Source organism: Myxocyprinus asiaticus, chromosome 6 (genome assembly GCF_019703515.2).
Source record: "Myxocyprinus asiaticus isolate MX2 ecotype Aquarium Trade chromosome 6, UBuf_Myxa_2, whole genome shotgun sequence".
Lineage (NCBI taxonomy): Eukaryota > Metazoa > Chordata > Actinopteri > Cypriniformes > Catostomidae > Myxocyprinus > Myxocyprinus asiaticus.
Window position 1 is genome coordinate 50,597,424 of NC_059349.1, and position 15,093 is coordinate 50,612,516.

The window sequence follows — 15,093 nt, forward strand, 5'->3', positions numbered from 1 at the left end:
AGGACCTTACAGCATTGTGGCAGAACCATGGTATAATGATGGTACCAACAAATAAATACCATGTTTGTGAATGGTTATCATGGTCGCCTCCATGTCCAAAAAATAAAAAATAAAAAATAAAAAATGGTAATACCATGGCACTTTGGTGAAAGTGATTAGTCTAATGGCTTATTCGTTTAAACAAAAAGTAAACTGGTTTTGGCTGAATCAAGTAGCTCCTTCAGACCCCGTTTCCATCTGGTATTAAGATGTGTCTCAATCAAGTATAATTTTTTTGATGAACATACACTACAATAATGTACATAGAGTGGACTACTCGTTTGAATGTTTACTCGTTGAGGCCACGCCACTTTGATGACCCTTGAAGGGCACTGTGGGAAGGAGACGCAACTCAAAGGGTTGTTTCAAACGAAAGTGAGAAAATGAATCCTTTCTCGAAGGGCCCTTCAGAGTGAATAGGGTATAGGCATGATCACTTTCGATTGGAATTCGCCCCGATCTGCTTTAGCTCACTCTGTTAAAGGCACCTCCGATTCATTTTTTTTAAATTATTCTGCGATTTACAAGGGACCCCCCCCCCCCCCCCACACACACACACACGTACATTTCAGAGCAAATGGAAAATGGACATCTCCTTTTGTGTTCCAAAGATGAAAGAAAGTCGTACTGGTTTGGAACAACACGAGGGTGGATATATAATGACAGAATTTTCATTTTTGAACTACTCCTTTAAGGCTTTTGACTGTGTCCACAAATGAGAGAGCTAAAGTATGAGCGCATTTGTGTGTAATTAAAACAAGTGATTATTTTATGCTGGGATTATCCTTGAGGTCCAGCTGGTCTGTCGGGGATTTGAACACCCTCATCATGGACCAGAGAAAGGGCAAGCTCCCCGGGGACGCAGCCAAATTGGCTCCCAAATTCAAAAATTTGAATTTACTCTCATTAGAAAATCATAATGTGTTTCATAAATGCCCTATTAAATGAAATACAACACAGAGAACATGTTGTGGAAAGGATAGCTTTGTTTCATATAAAAAGGAGTAGTCTTGTTGAACACAGTAATTCATATATGTTGATACTTCTTTGCATTCCTTCCTGCTTGTTTCTCTGCCATTTTAAAATTTTATTGGTAAATATAAATATAGTTAATAAATTGTAAAATCATTTGATGCACATGAATTTATATTTTTGACTTTTAATTTTATATATATATATATATATATATATATATATATATATATAAAAAAAAAAAACAGTGATTAGTATGTGTATTCTATTAGCAAATATCAGTCATATAGCTTGGTGGCTACCAGTATTTCGGACAATGCTTATGAAATATCTTCAATGACCCAAACATGATTAAATGAATGTTCCAAGTTAAAACAAGTTAAGCTCAATTGAGAGCATTAGTGGCATAATGTTGATTAACACAAAAAAAGTTTTCAACTCGTCCCTCGTTGATTAAAAATAGCAAAAATCGCGGTTACAGTAAGGCGCTTACAATGAAAGTGAATGGGGCCAGTCCATAAACAGTAAAATACACACCGTATCAAAAGTATAGCCAGAAGACATCAACATTAGATGTGTTAACATGATTGTAGTGTGATAAAATGTGGGATTTACCAGCATTATTGTGTTACCAAATTACAGGGTTTACCAACATTATGTCGCCATGACAACAAAGTTGTAATATTGGTTATAACTTCACACAGATATGATAAGTAATCGATTTTATGAGACTAAAATCATGTTAGCGTGTATAATGTTTACATTTTGAAGCTATATTGTTGATTTTAATGTTTATGGACTGGCCCCATTCACTTCCATTGCCTTACTGTAACAGCAATTTTTTATTCTTTTTTTTTTTTTAAAGCAAAAAGTCCACATCACTTTTTGTGGTAATTATGCATCAAATGCTGTCGATTGAGCTTAACTTGTATAAACCTGGTACATTCCTTTAACTATTAAACTGAGTGTAATAAGTGTTTCTAATTTCCATGTGTCGTGAACTGAGAATGTTGTATTGAAAAGCCCTTGAATAAAACATAAAAACTCAATGTAATATTACCTGATTTAAATTTCACTTTATACTGGAGGAAAAGTCCTCACACACCACTTTCTGTATAAATGCAAAATCACTCACTTTTAAAGAAAATTCCTCATTACATCATTCAAAGCACATTTAGGGGTCTTTTCCTTATACCAGTTACTCTAGACCAAGCATCCAGTTACTCTCATCAAGTATAAAAAAGTGATAACATTCGTCACTTAATCCTGAGCAACGGAAAACTCTGCTTAGATATTGTAATCCTGGGAAAAATATGTGGTCTGTTAAGCTTAACAGGAAACAATCAAAATAACAGCTGTGCAATATATAACAGTTCTGTTATCACTGTGATATGTGCAACACATCGTTTGAGATAAAGTAAATTCTCTACATGCCTCTATTTATTTACCCTGATATTTTCATCTCAACAGTAGATTTATTACAAAATAACATGTCCGTGAAGGATGCGTAATGTATTTCAATATATACCCAGGAGTTACTCCAGACTGTTGCATATTCTGACAAAGCAAATGACATTAAAAAAATGAAATCTTGTTTGCATTGCAGTAGAATTCTTCCTGATTAAATAAATGTTCCAGGTTCCATACAAGTATAGCTCAATTGACAGCATTTGTGGCATAATGCTGATTATCACTACAAATAATTTAGACTCGTCCCTCCTTTATTTAAAAAAATAAATAAAAATAGAGGTTACAGTAAGGCACTTACAGTGGAAGTGAATGTGGCCAGTCCATAAACGGTAAAATGCACACTGTTTCAAAAGTATAGTCAAAAGATGTAAACACTGTAATTTTATACTAATATCATTATAACATGATTTTAATTTAAAAAAATTAGGGATTTACTGGCATTAAGGCGGTTTACCAGATTACAGGGTTTACTGTGTTACGTCGGTATGACAACAAATTAAAACTTTACACCGATAAGGTAAAATAAAAAAGCAATTTTATCAAATTAAAACCATGTTAACATGTACAATGTTTTATCGTTGACTGGGACTGGCCCCAATCACTTCCACTGTAAGTGCCTTACTGTAACTGCAATTTTTTTCCCTTTTTTAAAAAAAATAAACGAGGGATGAGTCTAAATTATTTTGTGGTAATGAACATTATGCCACACATTCTGTCAAATGAGCTTAACTTGTATTGAACCTGGAACATTCCTTTAAGTACTTATTCATTTACACATCAAAACGTGTTTTAAAAAAAGCAAAAAATGTCTACTAAAAAGACCTGTCTTAAAAAAAGGTTCTAAAGAAAAGTCTCGTCATACGTCTCCTCCGAGGTATGAAGCTCACAGGATGCAGACTCACTACAGGCAGTAATTAACACCTGGAATCGGTCACCAGGAGACCTAGTGACTGTCTCATAAGATGGGGGACAGGATGCAAAGTACAGAGAGCCCACATGTACCCCCCTTTTGGGACCATAGTACTCTTTGATCATAGAGGCTATAAGTCCTTCCCGCTCTGGAGCGTCGTCCTCATTCACAGGTGTGTCCTGATGTATCTGCCTGTACAGATAAGAAGCCAGCTTAATTTGCCGTCTAACCAGGTGCCCCCTGTAGGCACGCTGAATCATGGTCGCTGACAGTTCCTCTTGCTTTCGCCGTAGTGTTGTGGTGATGGGCTCATATGATATCTTGGAGGGGTTTGCCATCATGAACTTCTCCTCCATTTGCTGCTTGAGAGCATCCATTTCCCCAGTCTCACCGAGAACACGCTTTGTGAAGGCGAACAGGATGTCCAAGCAGTGGATCCTGTCTCCATTCACCATAGGTAAGTCCATGTGGATAAGCTTGATTTTGTTGGGTTTGGCGATCCGCAGAGGTTCCGAAAGGCTGTCCGCAAAACTGGAGAGTTTGGAGTACTCGATGAAGTGTGTGGCCTCAACGTCGAACTTCTCCCAAACCTCATAGAACATCTCAAAATCGTCTTCGCTGAGTGGTTCCGTGCTCTCCTCGGTGGCCACGCTGAAGTTCTCGAGAATGATAGCGATGTACATGTTGACCACGATCAAAAAGGAAATGATGATGTAGCTGACGAAGAAGGCGATTCCTACTGAGGGATTGCCACAGTTGCCCTTAGTATTGGTTCCTGTGTTTACGTAATTTGCGTTGCATTCTTCTGGAGAATTGTTCAGAATGGGATCCAGAAGGTTATCCCAACCAGCGGATGTGGTGATCTGGAAAAGACAGATCATGCTGTTCCCAAAAGTTTCGAAGTTGAACATATCGTCAATTCCGCCCTGCTTCTTCACGTAGGCGAAGTTTGCCATGCCAAAAATGGCATAGATGAACATGACCAGGAAGAGTAGAAGGCCGATGTTGAACAACGCCGGCAGCGACATCATTAAGGCAAAAAGTAACGTCCTTATTCCTTTGGCTGCTCGTATTAGTCGGAGAACTCGTCCAATTCTTGCCAACCGGATCACTCGAAACAGAGTTGGGGACACAAAGTATTTTTCTATTATGTCAGCCAGGACAATTCCTGTGAGGAAAGACCGGAACAAAGATGAATTATCAATGCAGTTAATACAACCTCATGGTGGCATACTTGAACAGGTCATTTATCCATTAGTACTTTTCTGAGGACTTACAAATCAGATTTTAGGTTTTATTGCAAACTCTTGAAAGCCTTTTGAAGAACTGAGAAATGGCACTGTGAACATGCATTGCTGATCGAAAGTTGTTTGCTTACCAATGATGGACAGAATGACGACTACAAAGTCAAATATGTTCCAGCTAATTGTGAAGAAATAGCAGCGGAGGGCAAAGATCTTGATGAGGCATTCAGTGGTGAAGATCACGATGAAGGCCAGGTTGATGTTGTTGAGGATGGACTCCATGCGAGCAGACTGCTCGTCGGTCTCCACCATCATGGTTATCATGTTGAGGATGATGAGCATCATGATTGTGATGTCAAAGGCTTGCTTGGACACCAAGTCAAAAAAGAATCCTTGTAGAATGTTCTAGACAGAAATGTGTTTATGTTGATGAATTCGGCTTAACATTTTCATGATATCACTTAAAACACATGTACATTGGACATGTACCTTAGTATTCTTTGAAGAACTTTGGAGTACAATGTAAATATCATGATATATTAATATAGTAATAATTAAGCACCATGGCATATATAAAAGTACCATCTAATACCATCATTGCACCTTGGTAATACCATAGTACTTTTTGGTAAGAGATGACTTCAAATAATCAGATTTTATTGTTTTAATCATATGAAAAAGTATCACTCAACTTCCACATTTTTTTTACAAAAATACAAAATTAACACATTACCACTGGTCTTGGGATTGGCTTCTGTGGCTTTTTCGATCCAAGTTTCTTCATCGCATTGTAGTACTTTTTCTGTTCTTCCGTCATGAATATATCCTGGCCACCTTAGCATAGAGAAAAATAACCGCTGTTATTTACATAGAATGTAGATAAAACATTATATTAAATGTAGATAAAATCTATATTTTTTTGGCAAAGATGTAATTAATAAACACCAATCATTCTTTTCTGTTGATTGAAGTTGTCGATGATGACACCGATGAACAAATTCAAGGTAAAGAATGATCCAAAGATGATGAAGATGACAAAGTAGAGGTACATGTAGAGGTTTATCTCTTTGATGGGCTGCTCTTCAACCTAACATGCAAGGAACAAAAACTCAGAAGGGATCTGGATCCATATGCAGCTTTGTTGATGATAACTAAAACTAAAGGAAAATTTCATTTTTTTTCTTAAAAATTTAACTTCTACATTATTAGTATTTTTTTATTCTTATTATTTATTTATTTGAAGAACAAATAATTATGATGTGTAAAAATAGCTTGTAGTCTAAAACTAGGATTCCTTTTTGGCCTCATGTGTTTGGGAATTTACTGTATATACCATTAATTGATTTTGGGTAGTGAAAAGAACATGCTTACTCCACGAGAATCGACGGCGGCATGCATGATTTCCATCCAACCTTTGAAAGTTGCCTGGAAAAAAATAATAATAATTACGCATTTACCTCACAAGTTCCACTCTGTAAAGACAAAGAGTTGTGACTCACCAAGAGTCAGCATGAATGTTATTAACCGAGGCCATTTTGGGATGTCATTGCCATGGTTACAAAAATTATAGCCTACGATGATTGAGAGACTGTTCCTAGAGGTAAATGATAGGTTAAGGCCCAGCAAGGAGTTGCTGGAACCCTGAAGAACTCTGGTTGCTTGGCTACCTCAAAAATAAGCCAATATGAGGGATGATTCTACAGCATAATCACCTAAACTGATGACCAAGGAAGGTCCTTATTTACAAATAGCATTTCTTAGAATAAAATGTTAAAGAGTTCACACAAAAATGAAAATTCAGTCGTCAGCTACTCTCCCGCATTGTTCCAAATATGTATAATCTTTTATTTAACTTGTTGCACTGTCACACTCTGAAAAGGACACAAAAAAAGTACAGTAAAATTAATCAAAACAACGCACGCATTATATTCAAGTATTCAAAATCATATGATAGCTTACTGTGAGGAACAGACCAAAATTTAAGCTGTTATTCCTTGAAAATTTTTCAGCTGCATGTTCAAATCAAGATACTGCATATGCAAAAAAAAAAAATACAAAAAAATACAAAAACTTTTGCTTACAACTGGAAGTAAAGCGGACTCGACACCATATATTGAGAAAAAGGATAAGAAACTGTACACAAACTTCACTGGTTCTCACGTATATCGTGAATGCACCGGGTTTAAATGGACAAAAGTCGATTTGTCAGCTTGGGCTGAAGGACTTACATTTCACACAAAGCTATCAAACGGCTTTAAAAGATTTGAAATATAGTGCATAAGTCACATAGACTACTATTATGGTGCTATTTTGTCCTTTTTGGAGCTTGACAGTTGGGGTCACCATCTACTTTTGTTGTATGGAAAAGAATAGCCTGGAAATTTTGCTAATTTCTCTTTGTGTTCCACAGAAGAAACAAAAAATGTTTACAGGTTTAAAACAACATAATTATTACATTAAAATATTTGGGTGAACTATCCCTTTAAAGATGACACCATAAAGGCACATTGATCACTTGATCATTGACACTTACCACTTGCAGAAGTGAGAGGTAGCCAAGTCCAACATTGTCGAAGTTTACTTTGACTTTGGTCCAGTAGAACTGGGTGTCATTCATGGCTTGACATTCAGTCTTGTTGTTGACCAGTGTTGCATTGTGGATGTACCCTGTCCTGTTGACGCATTTCCCGAATTTACCAGCGAAAAGATTAACGCCCATTATGCTAAATATGAGCCAGAAGATCAGGCAAACCAGCAGGACATTCATAATGGACGGGATGGCCCCAATGAGAGCATTCACTACCACCTGTACAACAGGAATTCTGATGTTATACCAGCAATTATTCCTGTGTGTCTGCATGCAACAGACCACAGTGCTAGCAATATACACTCACTGAGCACTTTATTAGGAACACCTGCACATTATCTAATCAGCCAATCGTGTGGCAGCAGTTCAATGCATAAAATCATGCGGATACGGGTCAGGAGCTTTAGTTAATGTTCACATAAATCATCAGAATGGGGAAACATTTGATCTAAGTGATTTCGACCGTGGCATGATTGTTGGTGCCAGATGGGCTGGTTTGAGTATTTCTGTAACTGCTGATCTCCTGGGATTTTCACGCACAACAGTCTCTAGAATTTACTCAGATTTTGGTGCCAAAAACAAATAAACATCCAGTGAGTGCCGGTTCTGTGGATGGAAATGCTTTGTTGATGAGAGAGGTCAACAGAGAATGGCCAGACTGGTCCGAGCTGACAGAAAGGCTATGGTAACTCAGATAACCACTCTGTACAATTGTAGTGAGCAGAAAAGCATCTCAGAATGCAAAACACGTCGAACCTTGAGGCGGATGGGCTACAACAGCAGAAGACCATGTCGGGCACTTTATTAAAACCATATTGTTCCTTATAAAGTTCTCAGTGAGTGTAAGTTTAACAACTTGGCAATAAATAAAAAAAAAAAAAAAAGTGAACTGTAATCAGTCCAAACTCAAAATTTATGCTAAATACAAAATAAAGTCATTGTAAAATACAGTATAGGCATATTTTTCATTCTAGCTCAATGCAGTTTTATTGAGAAAGCTAAATTAAGAGTTTTGGATGGTAAGCTTATCCATATACGATTATGAGCCCATACAGTTAAGAAGAAAAACAAATATATCGGCTTAATCCCTGCTCATCTGCTCGACAGCCCTAACATATAAATATGTAATATATTGCTGTAAAACCAGTTGAAAGCATTGCTTTAAAGAGTTTCTGTTTTATAATGTTGCATTTAGAAATGTAGTTGAGGTGACAAGAGATGAAAGCATTTTACCCGCATTCCTTCAAATCTAGACAGAGCCCTCAGGGGCCTCAGAGCTCTTAGCGTCCTCAGAGATTTAATGGCCCCAAAGTCCGAGTAGCCCAGAGAGTTAGCCACCAAACTAATCAAAGACACCTGCGATTGGAAGAGACACATGGAGACCTCTGTGAGTGGGTTTTGAACTAAATATTGTCATATTCTCATTGGAATATTAAAATATGACATGAGAATAATATCATATAAATATTATAATAATAGTAATAATTGCATGAGAATTGGTCATTTTTTAAGTTAAAAATGTAATGAGCTATAAATGAGTTATTTAAAAAATAAATGCCCTGTTATATATAAACAAATAACCAACATGAAACTAGGAAAAAATCAGATAAAACTAAATAAGAAAATTTAAAAAATGTTGCAAACAAAGATTAAAAAATTAAAATTGTAAAGCCAATGTTTATGTTTTGGGACATTCTACAGAAAGATGCTTATTGGGACATACAAATGCTTGAAATATTTGTTTTCACAAATAGGTTTTCACTCTATTCTACATTCAAAATGGACAGACAAAAGTAGAACAGAGTGGATTTACTGCTGTTAAATGGCCTGTTATGGAGGGCTGTGACTATATGTACAGGAAGATTTCCAATGAGGTGAAATGATGACAAAACATTGACAAGTATGCACATATGTACATGCCAATCACTGTACATATCTACATACTTAAATATATGTATAATCTATATGCATATATATAAAATAGAGTGAAGTTTTATAAAGAATTCGATTTTTGATCAGATTATCTTCTTTTCTTTTTTTTTTTTTTTTTCAAATTTGTATTCATTTTAAGTCCAAACAGTATTTTGAATGTCCAATTAGGATATTGTTTCATAGTTCACATTAAATATATATAATATACAGTATATAAAATGCAAAAAGTCCCAAGAATCGTCCATTCTTCATAAACAACATTTTTCTAAGAATGTTCTTGATTCTGCAATGTATCTAAAGAAGATATATATATATATATATATATATATATATATATATATATATATATATATATATATATATATATATATATAAAGATATTTCTGTGCAATTGGTTCGAAAACAAATCTTCAGAAGAAAATGAATGATCAAAATAAAAGTTACACTCACAAAAAATGAAGTAACAAACATTAAGAGGCCAGAGTGTAGAATGTAGATTTCAGCTAAAATTTACTTTCAATTTGTCATACTTAACAGGCCATTTCTTCCATGCTAACGGAACTGGTTGTAAAAATTATTGCACTGCAATAATGTGTTTACAATGTTACATTAAAAAAAGAAATGCTGGTATGATTTAAATGATAGTCCTAAAAGTGATTGATCTTCTCTAGATAATTATTTGATACAATGAGCATATATTGATATAAAAGCCAAGGTCCTGTGGCCTTATCAAACATGTTAAATTAAAGGCTAAAATACTTGTGAAATAAATATATTCAAATTGTTTCAGAGTCATTGTAAGACGGTGGCATTTATATCTCTGAGTGAACGAGAGGAGAACTGCAATTGACATACAGATTTGAGCCTGTACTCACCTCTGACCTTTGATCTATGAACTTACCCTATCATTAAAGGTGTGTGTGGAGATCTGTGTGGGGTCAGAGGAGCAGGTGACATCAAGTGAGACACTCGGTATGTGTATATGCACTTTAAAAGTTCGATTTCAGTCATACTAAAACAATCATTTGTCTTCTAAAATGTGACGTAAATGCTTCAGTCAGACTGAAATCGTACAAGTCTGATTTTTACAAAGTTGGACTTGCAGTTTGGCATAGTCCAGCATGTATTTACGTAAATCAGACAGCAGGCCTATGCGTTGCTCGCATGCTCTGGAAGACATGCAGCATGTATTGCCGCAACTGCGGGGGGACCCCAGAATGCGATCACTACGCACACCAGGACCATCCTTTACCTCAACCACACACACCAACCCCCCACCCCCCGTCTGACGCCAAGAAGCCCAGTGCACCCGAGACTGCGATAGGTCCCACCCTTTACTAGCGACGGCTGTGGTGTGCAAAAACCCGCTGTAGATCGATTATAACTTTGCATGTTAACGTGCTGATTGACAGTATTTTACAGGTGTTTATTTGAGCTACTTCGCTGTTTGAATTGTGTTGATTTTTTTGTGCGGTTTGTTTATTCACTATGTTCTTGTATGGTTGTGTAGATCTTTGCAAATGTGTGTTTTGCGTTGTTAGTTACTGGCCTTGTGTCTGAAGGATGCTAACACTTCAAGATGCTAACATTGGAGATTGCGTACCAGGTATCAGGTCCATCCAAGTACATTCGAGGAAGAGCTATTCACTGGATTTGTCAACGTTTGTCAGGTTAGTGGCATCATATCTTTGAAGGATATTCAGCAGCCTGATCTCATGAAATTTATGTGAACGTGGCAACATTTTTGCAAAACAAAATTACGTGCTTCATTACACATTTCACTGCCATTTCCCAGTGAAGTCTCCAGTGGTTGGGGGGGGGCACTTAAAGTGAGTGAAATGGCGTCGTAATCAGACAAGGTTTTTAAGATTATATTAGATGGAAGTTTTAATGAGTAAAACGTATCTCCCTAACCTAAAAATTTAACCTTACCAATTGTGTCCTAAAAGCAAATGGGAGGTGAACAAAACAGGCATCCTTACATTAAACCAACACCAAAACCTAACCGATAGTGTCGTAAAAGCTAATGCAACCTGAAAAGCACATTTTATAAAGTAACCATGCCATTTCTTATTGCTTCTATGACACTTTCGGCTCATGTGTTAGCTTCCGTGCTTGAGCCTTGGTCCTCTGAGTCCAAAGTCCAACACTCTGTCAGGTGAGCTACCACGGGAAGCTAATCACTTTGGAAGAAGTGTGTAAATGTAGGTTGGTCTGTAATGCAATAATTTTTCGAAAGATGCATTACAGTAAAAGTGTTTCAATATAACATAGCAGGGTGTGAGTAATAAAGCGAAAAAAAGTGTTTATAAAGTCATAATCAGCCTTTGTAGTCATGATTTTTGTGAAAGTGAATAAAATGCACAGTTCTTGTAGTCCCTTTAGGGTTAATTTCACCAGAAAACTGCGGCTAAACACAGAATGCGGCTCGTAAAACTCAGTTTGCAAATATGTAGTTGTAGTAAGATTCATTCTATGAGACTAGGTTGATATTTAGAGTTTTGTTTGAGGTGCTTAGTAGGAAGCAAACTGGATGCACATGAGATGAATGGCAATATAATGTTTACTACCTCTTCTCGGCCTGAAAGAAATGACTAATTCATGTACTAACAGATTCACACGCAATAAACCGCAACATTACAACCCCAGTCCAGGATTCGGAGAGAAAATTCCTCTACTCACATCAACGATGAGGAAGTCCAGCCAGCACCAGTAGTTTGTGAAGTATTTCTTAAAGCCATATGCGATCCACTTCAGAAACATCTCTAGAACAAATATGTAGCTGAAGACCTTGTCAGCATATTCCAACACCATCTTCACCACCTTTCGCTGTTCTATGTAGATGTCTTCAAATGCCTGTGATAAGAAGGAACATGCCAGAATATAGAATTAGACCAGGAAATTTATGGGAGGGTAAATATTTATCCTAGGTTTCAATCAAAATGGAGGCAAAAAATTGACCAAACTCAAGTTTGATAGTAAGAGAGCTGAGAGCGTGTGACACCGGGAGGACATTTGAAAGATCATGGATTTCAAGTTTTCAAAAATGGCTAGATTTTTCATTCACAAGGAGAAGACAGGTTTTAAAACAGTGGTTAGAGAGTTATGAGTAAAAGTGTTGTGAATGACATTTGTGAACAGCTTTGATGTAAATAGTAGAATAATGGTTAAACAGGGCTTATCATTAGTTCTGAGTATGGTTCCTCACCAGAGCTCCACTGCTGAGGAGAATCATAAAGATGATGAAGGTCTCAAACCAGCTGTGTTCCACAATCTGATAGCAGGTCTTCCTTAATCTCCACCACATCTGTCCCACACCTCGTGTTGTATTAATGTTACAGCACTTACAGTGTTGCATGCAAACTACAGAGAAACAGGGAGGCGATTATGTAAATACACTACATTACTATTTGATTACCATATTCATATACCATGGTATTTCAAATGATACTGTAAGGCAACTTGTCTTAAAGAGGTCATGACCTGAGGAATAAATTGTTCCTTCATCTTTTGACATGTCAGAGTTCATTGTACTACAAAAACATACTGTAAGTTTCAGAACTCAAAACGTCCTCCTCAATAGTAAAAAAGCATTTATTTAAACCAAGCTGCTAAAACAGCTCGTTTGGATTTTCTCTTCTTTGTGACCTGACACAGATGAATACATCAGCACATAACTGCCTCTACAGCAAGACATAAACGCCTACATTTACATCATCGCAACCTTGGCCCACCCACTAGCGCTCAGTCAGAAAGGTGAAGAGGAGAGAACAAGACAGATGGGCCTAATATTCCTGCACACCAAAGGGGACTTACACAGGACACTTTCTTGTACCCATCTGGACTATTTTTATACGTTTTTCAACATAAACATGCAATAGACAAACTACTTCAACCGTTATCATGAATCTCGCACTCCTTTTCCAAGATGTAATGCCAAGTTGTAACTTAAGGACCCCCATTCTGTGTCTTGCTGTTTTGGGTATAAACACATACTGGATGCATTTTTGCACCCATTCACGCTATTTTTAATAGTTGGTCTATGTAAACATGCACTAGATGGAGGTCTTTGACCATTTTGATGCGTTTCCAGCAATGCGCACTGTGTTTTAAAAGTGGTGCAAGCACAACTTTAAAAAACGCATCTGTTCAGCTCCATTCTTTTGTTGCCGCTGGCTGGGAGAACCACGTCTCATCCAGAGTAAACAGATAATGGAAGATGTGAGATGTTGTGCCTGTGAAGACCAGCGTCTTTGCTTTAGCCTCTGTTGAAGCATCCCAACATCGGGAAGTAGGGTGGGGGGTTGTAAGGAGATACGATTAAAAGAACACATTTTCTTTGGCAACATTTGATAACTTGGTCTCATTAAAAAGCAGTAAGTACACTGACATTGAAACGTTCAGGACTATATCTGAATTTATGAAGAGTTTCTAAATAATCTAGCATGTGTGATTTACAAAAAAGTAGCATGACATTGGTAATAGCATGGTATCTTGGAGAACTATGAAACTACAACACTGTAAAAAAAGTTGGGCCAACATTTAAAAAATTAGGCAACTTATTACAAGCACTTTGAGTAAACTCATCTTAAATACAGCTGTCCAACTCAAATGGTTGAGTAGCCAAAAAATCTGACAATTTAAATTATTTTGTTCATCTAATACAGACAGTCAATGGAATGTAAACATTCTTGTCAAGGCAACTAAAGAATGTTTGTTCAGCACGTTTGATTTTGTAAGACTTTTGGCAACATGATGAGAGTTTTTTGCACCTACACACTAGAGACTAAGATATTATCTTGAGAATACAAGATATTATGTCTATTTGTTGAAATTGTATTCACATAGAATTCAACACTTCACATAAAAACCTCATTCAATAAAAACAATCAATAAACTTCATTAAGTAAAAAGATGAACTCTGAACAATGTGATGGGCAACTAACAGTGACATTAAAAACAACAGCAACAGCTTAAATAAAACCAGCAAACAATAAAACAATAATGCTTTAATAGTAATCACATAATTTAACTGAAATGCTGGAAATTTGCAAACCCACACAATATGAAATAGTTTGTTCAGACGACTAAGTTTGGCAGGCTGAAACAATATTTGGGGAAACTGCATTGCCTCCCATGATTTCCCCCCTGAAACGTCTCATGCCCCAGGACCAACGCAATCTAGGGGAATCAACCCAAGTGAAATTATCAAGGAGGAGCACCCCCAAAAGATCATATTCTTAGAACATTTTGTTTGTACGTTGAAATTTTTACAGTGCACATTATGTGAATAAGGTAATTATTCAGTATCATGGTATTTATCAAAGTTGCATGGTATTAACATTACCATCACAGTACAATATTTGACTTATTTTGACTACTTTCTACTTCTTTATTTGCTTACACTCAGGGAAACACTCTTCTGGGTCCATGGCATCCTCTGCCATCTCAGAATACTCCTCCTCATCTTCTCCAGGCTTCCTCAGATCTACAGTACTTCCTTCAGAGCAGCTCATCACTTCCTGGTAAACAAGAAAGCAAAGCTTGCATTGAGTTGCACAGAGTTTTGTAGCTGGAAACATGAACAAATTAGCCAAAATATTTAATAAACAAAATGCAAAGGGAGCGGAATGTGTAAAAGTTCGTGAAGGACGGCATACAAATTCTCTGAAAAGCTTTCTGCAGAGTTCTGCAGGCCCATATTCCATGTAGGCCTGCTAATATAGTATAATCTGATATCATAGCTTTTAATTCATTAATTGTATTTATCTTAATTGCACAATATTATTATAGATCATACACAGCTTTGCACATATAAGCCAGGAAATTAAGATTTATTCAAATCCTCTGGCTTTGGCACGAAAAAAGCAGAAAGCTAATAGAACGCACGCATCCCAAGATACATATGGCGTGATATTGGGATATACTGTACTGCATAT

The 15,093-nt window shown here is 36.7% G+C and overlaps 1 protein-coding gene across 1 annotated transcript in view; it reads right to left on the bottom strand.

Moving 5' to 3' along the window:
* Nucleotides 1–1,250: 1,250 nt before the first annotated feature.
* Nucleotides 1,251–15,093, bottom strand: part of LOC127443134 (sodium channel protein type 4 subunit alpha-like) — a 100,134-nt gene continuing 86,291 nt past the window's right edge. The window contains exons 17-26 of the mRNA XM_051701669.1: nucleotides 14,559–14,672; nucleotides 12,363–12,517; nucleotides 11,837–12,010; nucleotides 8,456–8,578; nucleotides 7,169–7,441; nucleotides 6,007–6,060; nucleotides 5,581–5,722; nucleotides 5,369–5,469; nucleotides 4,770–5,040; nucleotides 1,251–4,559 (exon numbers count right to left, since the gene is read on the bottom strand). Coding sequence (XP_051557629.1) covers nucleotides 3,322–4,559; nucleotides 4,770–5,040; nucleotides 5,369–5,469; nucleotides 5,581–5,722; nucleotides 6,007–6,060; nucleotides 7,169–7,441; nucleotides 8,456–8,578; nucleotides 11,837–12,010; nucleotides 12,363–12,517; nucleotides 14,559–14,672 — 2,645 coding nt within the window. The 3' untranslated portion in view covers nucleotides 1,251–3,321. The remainder of the gene's footprint in view (nucleotides 4,560–4,769; nucleotides 5,041–5,368; nucleotides 5,470–5,580; nucleotides 5,723–6,006; nucleotides 6,061–7,168; nucleotides 7,442–8,455; nucleotides 8,579–11,836; nucleotides 12,011–12,362; nucleotides 12,518–14,558; nucleotides 14,673–15,093) is intronic.